Genomic DNA, 8,007 nt, shown 5'->3' on the forward strand with positions numbered 1-8,007 from the left:
AGCATGTATATCTTTATTATCAAAAATAATACAGTCATTTGGTGTATTTATTGAACCATTAAATTTCTTTACATCACTTTCTTCTTCCTATCAATTAATACAAAATATGTTAAAAAGTAATATTTTAAAAAATAATCTCTTTTTTCTTACAAATTGACGAGTTATTAATTTTTCAGATTACAAGATATTTGATTCACTCTAGTCATTTAATAGTTAAAAATATTTTTACAAAGATGTTGTGGCCACACGCGGTTGCAGAGGGTTAGTATTGTTTCATCAGCGTCCTTAAAACAAATTGTTTATTACAAATTAGTACTTAGCTGCTACTTAATGCTTCAGAAAGGAGTACACCCTGACTTTGCCGAATTTTTATTATTTCTTCCTGTATATCCATGTCCATTGGACACACCTAACTGAAGAATACAAAATATACCCTGACCTAAGATCTTCCTTCGCTTAGATCTAGATTTTGCGATAACTAGGGATATAAGTACCAGTTGGAATTGAACCCCTCGTAGAAAAGTATTTTTCGTTCACGTTCTACGAACAAAAATTGGCAAATTATAGAGGGTGTCTGCAAAACTAGTCTCCTGCTCTTGCGATCTTAAATTTTTCAATCGAATCTCGGAATAATTATCAACAGCATGAAAAATAAAGATTCTTGAGACGATGCTCTTAAGTATTACATTCATGAAGAGTGGAATTCGTGGACTATCAAATCCATTGCAAAAGCGAAAGAAAAATTTTGCCTGCTCAAGTGGCGCCACATCCTGGAGCCATCTCCCCGATACTAGCGACCTCAGCGGAAACGACATCGGGATGAGGAAAGTCGCGATGATCTGAACAATGATCTCAGCTAGATAGCGGCAACGAATGGAGGCGTAGAGACAGCACGGTGAAGACTAACAATAAGAACCGCAAAACAAACGTGTGTTAACATAGTTCGCAACCATAGGCTGGACGCTAATAGCCTTAATAGCCTGCAAAATTTCCGGGCGGCCGGGGAACGTCGAAGCGGGGGTTCCCGTCGTAGGAAACTTGCGCACTAAAGCCGTGTTTCCAATCGGCGGTATAACGGACAACCTGTAATCTTCCGTCCGGCAGCTGGACTCTGTACTCTCCGCGAACGATGTCACCATCGCTTATGGCGTTGTGAGAATAATCGTTCCCAAATGCATCTTCCTTTACCGCATAATTGAAGTCGAACGGCATTCAATGATGATGATGATCATGCTGGAAATAGATGAAAACGATTAATCGATCGATATAACCAATCTCGTTCCTCGTTAAGCAACAATAGCTAGAAAGGGTGTCAATGAACCTTCACCTGGGATAGGTGCAATCGCTTATTTTCACCGGAAGTCGTAATTAGTTTACGTAACTTTGTCGAATGCTTTCTTTTGTTACTACTCACGCCACCAGAAGGTATAGTAGTCCCAGTGGGTCTAGTCGGTGTTCCATAATCGGGGAACTCCGGGGTGGGCCTGGGTCCTACAGGTGGGTAGCCATCGCTGGGTGGTCTCGGTGATGGAAATTTAGTGGTTGGCTTGGAGTATGGTCTCGTCGTCGAGGAGAACGTAGTAGGCGGTCGTGTAGTGGATGATTTTGGGAATGGTATCCGAGGGGTGTCGTAGTTGTAGCCCTTGGTTGGCTCGGGTGGTAGGTACGTGTTGCGTCTTGTCCCCGGCGGTAGGTCGCATATCACGTGTACTACTGCCATGCAAATTATTGCTATCTGTGAAGGAAGATACAACAGATTTTATTCCTCCTGGAATTTTAGGTGCGAAAGTATCCGCCATAGGTGATAGAAGTTTCGTAGCGAAGGAGTAAACTCGCATTCTAAAGTAGTAGAACGTAAAGGAGCTAATTAGGACTTGGTAGAACGAATATCTCGAGTTCTTTATAAATATTATCCTCGTTTCTTCCAAGGAAGATGTCCTCCTACTTCATCCACCTACTCTCGTTTGCACAACCGCGTTGGATCACGATGCAACATCTAATGACACCGCGTTTCCTTTTGTCGAAACGCGTGTCTGCTGAGTATAAATGCGACACGTGATGCGAATGTAATGAACTGTTAGCGTGTTGTAAATTGTAGCTAGGTTTGGTCGACAGATGTGTAATGCGCCATTCACGGACATGGCTTCCTTTAATTAGGGACTAAAGGGATTGCGTAAGCCCACACTGTCTTTGAACGCGAATCATAAATGATAGTAATTGTTAAACTTATGCAAATATAGCGAACATGGTTATGGTAAATGCAGACTCCCAATTATGAGGCTTGTAATTGTAAGGAAGAAAGGGATCAATCGTGCAAGGATTATAAACATTGGTAAAAATGAATGCTTACAACGAGAAGCAATTAGAAAGGAATAAAGAGACCTGCTTAAAGCGCGGCATAATTGCTCGAAGTTTATTCCACCTGTGCGTATGTGCTGGCAGTGGTTTCGCAACGATTTAATTACACGTCTTCCGCCTCATTTCTACTAAGTCCCCTCGCAGACTCTGGCGCAGCGAGTGCGTGCAAAACTATTTCCTTTGGACTTGTCTTGGTTCCTGATTGCAGAATTAATATGCACTGTCTTACCAGCAGAAGCAAAGCAAACAACGTCAAAGCTCTTCAAAGAATAAGAGAAAAAGTCAGGGAGCATGTCAAGTATCAATTTCTGAGAATACTTCATTGATGTCATCAACTGACCTACTGCAATAATAATTTCTAATCTGATGTCTTATGACATTTAAGAGGGAAAAGGTTTTATCAGTAATGTTGTCACCAATTAATTTAGTAGACAATTGATATTTCATCATATACTAATCTCCTGTGACACTGGCTTATCAATCATTGGAAAAGGAGTAGTCTTGAATATTTAAATACAATTAAATTTAAGTATCTCAATATAGTAACATGGAGTAAATGAAATGAAATGTTATATTTTTTAGCAAGAATGGATTAATTTTATTTTTGTGGAAAGGAAAGATTTAAAATAGTAGAATGTACTCTTTTATTCTATAAGTGAATTGTAGTTTCTTTTGGACTAGAGCCAACTAAAATGCTGAAAAAATTAGGAAATGCCAGGAATATTGCAAAATAATCCACAATCTTGTGAAGAATGTTAAACAGCCTTCTCTTTCCTGTACCATAGCTCATTTAAATGTACTAACTGAAGAAAAAGTTGACTTGTACCATTGTTTCAGTAGTTATTGTTTAACGTACATTATCACAGACAAAATCATGCAAGTCCTCAAATCTCAAATCATGAATTGCAATTACTATGTAAATTACATGAAGCGCACAGCTGGAAGTTAAATTAGCAAAGTTGTGAAAAGGAAATCAGTACTAAATAAATGGAAGAGACTTAAACAAAAGAAGAAATTGTAAAATTTACAACAAGGAGTTGAATACTACTATTTCTAAAAGTTTAATTTTATCCTAATAAGTCAGTGATGCCAATAGTATTTTTCATTTCAATAATTACTTCATCATTCTTCTCTTACAAAATAGAGAATCCTTTTATGAGCATGAGCTAACAATCCAATGGGGCAAAACTAAAAACTTTCGTAAATACATATTACATGTTGTTTAAAGGAAGTTGCTGAAATAATTGCCACCAATAAAATTCATCAAGATCCATATATCAATCAAGATGCTTATATTGAGAGTTTATGATCTTGTTGCATAAAAGGATGATAAAACCAGGAAAAGGTGTTTCAAAATGTCAAACATGAGAAACTTGAATTTTCCTCAGTTAGACAAAGAAGTAAATTTATGTTTGAGAAGAAAAGGAGGATATAATGAAGGAAATATGTACAATATAATCAATGAAGAAGTATTAGAATTGAATAGAATACCTGTGAAGCTAGCAAGAATTATAATCTTCTGCTCTAATCTTATGCAATTTGGGATAAAATTATCATAGCATTAAATATATATCAAATAAAGAATATATTATAGTTTGTACTCAGAGTGATTCTCAATTGTTAGATATGTATAGACTCTGGTATATTGTATATAGTTGGTGTAATTATAGTTTTTCTCCTATGCCTGTGTTAAGTATAAGTCCAGTTCTTAATATTTTCCTTTTATACAAGAAAAGTAGATACTTCAATTAGTTTTTCAATTTTATTTTCTATTTTAAATACAAGGAAATCTATAAAATATTACCATTTGTATGGAAATTTATTTCCATGGAAATTTATAAGTATTAAGAAGGTGCACATTAATCAATATAATATTCTAAATTGTATTTTACTTGCATTAAACTAAAGGAATTTTTATTACACTTTTATTTATGGTTTAATTCAGGCTAGTTTTCTGCTGCAGAGCTTTCATAAATTATTTGAAATTTACTGATAAGAATGGAAGGGACTGTGAAGAACTTAGTCTGCATAAGATTATGGCAATTTAAACTATCTGCGAGATAATTACGCCGTGGCATAAATAACTAGTTCTCTGACGAACGTCTTAATGCTTCTCAGTGCTTTCCTATATAATAATAGTTTTGGAGTATTCTAATAGTGTATATTCATTCTAACACTCACTAATTAGTATTATTTACTACACACTTTAAGAATAAATACTGTGACTACCCTAAAAATACAGAAAACCTTAAGGCAACTAAATGAAGAATTCAATGAACTATAAATTTTAATACATTAGCATTATAAAATATACAGATTGTCAATTTTAACTCTAGTTATACATATTTTTTCCCAATATATATATATATATATATTAATGATCCTAAATCTTACTTTTAATTTCTTTAATTTATAATTTCATTTTCACTACCCCAAAGATTCTATATGTCAAGTGATACGGAAATTTTAAATATTCAGTAGTTCTCTACAAATTATCCCATATGTCTAATCAATTGCAAATCCTATCAGAATACTATTCCACATTCGATTATCCAGATCCCTTCCGAGATATCGAATTCAATTGCAACTTTACTCATAGCTTGGTCGATTGTTTCTAACAGCTTAGAGGGACTGCGTATCGATAAATCAATTATGTTGCTGATTCATCTCCCCTGAGTAATTGCAGGATCTGCGAAGACTACGCGGGATACTCGCGATAATTTGTTGACACCTCACCCTCTCTCCATAGCACGCGAATTGAGATTTATGCGCCGCGGGGTTCATCGGTCGGGAGGCTGTAATTAATTATAATGATTAGACGGACCACTGGATCGGCCGTTAACGACAGTAAACGTTTACTTCTTCCATTAGTTAATCCAGTGTTACCTGTTTTTCTGATATTCTAGGTTATTTAGAACCAGTCCGGATAATAGCAACAATAAATGGATATTCTAATCTAGACGAACATTTTTCACTCGATTTTCGGCACACGAAGGAAATAATTTTTAAACAGGCAAGAAATTCAATCTTTGCATATAGTACATTCCTTTATCTTATAACTAAATTACGTATCTTCAATGTCGTGCAAGATAGAGGTCAGCACGTTCGTTAAATTCTAAAATCCGTGGACAAATGGCGGCGTGGACTTAATCTCTTTTGATCATAAATTCATTAAATAATTTTATAAACGTACTTTCATCGAAATTCAATCTTTGCATATAGTACATTTCTTTATTTAATAACTAAATCACGTATCTTTAATGTCGTGCAAGATAGAGGTCAGCACATTCGTTAAATTCTAAAAGCCGTGAATAAATGGCGGCGTGGACTTAACCTCTTTCGATCATAAATTCATTGAATAATTTTAAAAACGTACTTTCGTCGTTCTAAATCGTAAAATATTGTAAAATATTTCCAATTTCTTAATTCTTTAGAATGGAATATCCCCTTGAAAAGGACTCACCTGGAGATAAAACATGTTATGCAGGGAACCAAATGGTCAGTAGTACCGAACTTAACTCGCGCACCGCTTTGTTTCAAAAGTACACTGTGGAAAGACATAGAAGATCAACCCTTTACAAAAGCACCATGGGTTTTAGTGAATTTTTATAGCCTTTTTCCACTCTTTGCCTCATGAAAGCACCGATATTGTTTACAATCGACTCGACTTTCATCCTTAAACCCGGACTATCAAGCTTCACAGACTTAAGGGCAATTTATTCGATAATCTACGAACGAATGCAAATCGTAATCTGCATTTTAAATGCTAAAAATACCCGGAGTTATTGCAACCTTTCCCACGATTTCAATCATAAATCAACTACATCTGTTTCTGCAACGTTAAAGCATCGAAATCCTCGTTACTCGTAAAAATCTCGTTTCTCGAAAGTGTAAAGTTGAGGTTAGGTTTTCGAACATGGTTCTCGAAGACTCATTAGGCGATCGTACGATGTCGGTGCAAACAAAAGAGGAATATAGAAAATACTAAGCCAATGTGCCGGCTTGAAAGTCTTAAGTATAGAAGCACAGAGAAATTATAGCTTCCATGATCATCCGTTTAGAGTAGAGACATAAATTATTGCGTGTGCTTTGTGGCATAAAGGGTTGAATAGACCTCGACGACATTTCACGGTTAACCACACCCTGACTTCGCTACGATTGTTCATATTCATCACATGTATGTGTACCACTCCCTGCTGGGAATCGCAAGCTTCTCATTTCGAATGCTCTTCGCATTTTCCCGCGGTAGAGATGGGAAAGATTTATCTCGCTCCACATTCCTCAATATACTTCACTTGGGACAAGAACTACCTCTTAATTTGGTCAGAATTGAGAACTCAAATTAAAACGATCAGGTAACTTTATCAGTATAAATAAACTTTTTTAAAGAAATTATTAAAGAATTATATCAGTTAAGCACGAGATTTAATTTTTTTGGTAATTTGAATATAGCTTTGGGTACTTGGGTACTATAATTCTATAGTTATACAGAATTTTGTATTTTCAGGTATATCTTTTTTTAAATTTTGCAAGATCTAAGTTCACACTATATTACACAGTTATAATTGCAATAGTGCATGAACAAACTACCCATATAACCAAAAACCTTTTCTTTTTCAGGCACCAAACAGCGAATACAATCCTGCAACTCTATCAGTCCCGTGAATCACCAAAAACACCCATAATCTCCTCCACGTAACGTCACACTACGGAAATGCGAAATCTCTGCTCCTGTATAGTAACGGGGTTAATAAAGCACCGTGGTCACCATGGAATGGCTGAACGATGAAATATCACCGAGGTCTAACATTTCTTGAAGTATACGTCTCTTGAGCCGCCCTTACGAATTCACAGATACGGTTTCGATGAGGCACGTGTCTCGTCGTATACGATATCGATGCACTCCGGCACGGCTGTGAATAAAGTCAGTACGTAACTGCCCGGCATGCTGGCAGGTTGGGTTTATATAGCGTGGGTCTAATAAGATGATACTTGAACGCGTTGGGACCGGGGCCCAGAAGAACACAGAAAGGGGGGACAGTAATGCGCGTTGCCTTGTTTCGCCTTACCTTGCCTCACCTTGCCTTAGAACCTTGCCGTGGTCGACCTGGGGAAGGCGAATCTAGCACCACTTTCTTTCTCTAAGGTGCATCACATGACACCTTTGACTCCGTCACTTGTTCCTTCTATCTGATGCTGTTCCCTTGGTTCACGTGATTTGGAAAATACTTTCTGACAGACTCATGATTAGGACATTTTTACATCTTTCATTATGGTCTTGTAAAACCATGGAAATGTAGGATTCGTTATAGCTTAATATAGATTTGAGGTTTCAATAATCTTTCTGTATCATAGAAATATAGGATTGGTTATGGTTTAATATAGATTTGAGATTAGAGTAGTGTTTTTATACCATGGAAATGTAAGATTTGTTATAGCTTAATATAGATTTGAGATGTTAGATAGTTTAATGTAGATTTATGTACTTTTATTATAACCTAACTTCTTAAGGTTATAATTAGTTTGTTAGAAATTAGATAGAATTAGATAGTTATAACTCAATATAGATTCGAGATTAGAGTGATCTTTCTATACCATGGAAATGTTGGATTTGTTACAGCTTAATGTAGATTTGAGATTGAGATAGTT

General features: G+C 36.0%; 1 protein-coding gene across 1 annotated transcript; it reads right to left on the reverse strand.

Annotated features, from left to right (window-relative positions):
• Window positions 1–753: 753 nt before the first annotated feature.
• LOC108547739 (pro-resilin) lies at window positions 754–6,970 on the reverse strand. Its single transcript, XM_083287392.1, is given in 4 exon segments — window positions 754–1,233; window positions 1,415–1,735; window positions 5,822–5,905; window positions 6,949–6,970. Coding segments are annotated over 3 exon segments (597 nt in total). The 5' UTR covers window positions 5,837–5,905; window positions 6,949–6,970; the 3' UTR covers window positions 754–972.
• Between the last annotated feature and the right edge of the window lie 1,037 nt (window positions 6,971–8,007).

Source organism: Eufriesea mexicana, unplaced genomic scaffold (genome assembly GCF_001483705.2).
Source record: "Eufriesea mexicana isolate 0111107269 unplaced genomic scaffold, ASM148370v2 scaffold1172, whole genome shotgun sequence".
Taxonomy (NCBI): domain Eukaryota; kingdom Metazoa; phylum Arthropoda; class Insecta; order Hymenoptera; family Apidae; genus Eufriesea; species Eufriesea mexicana.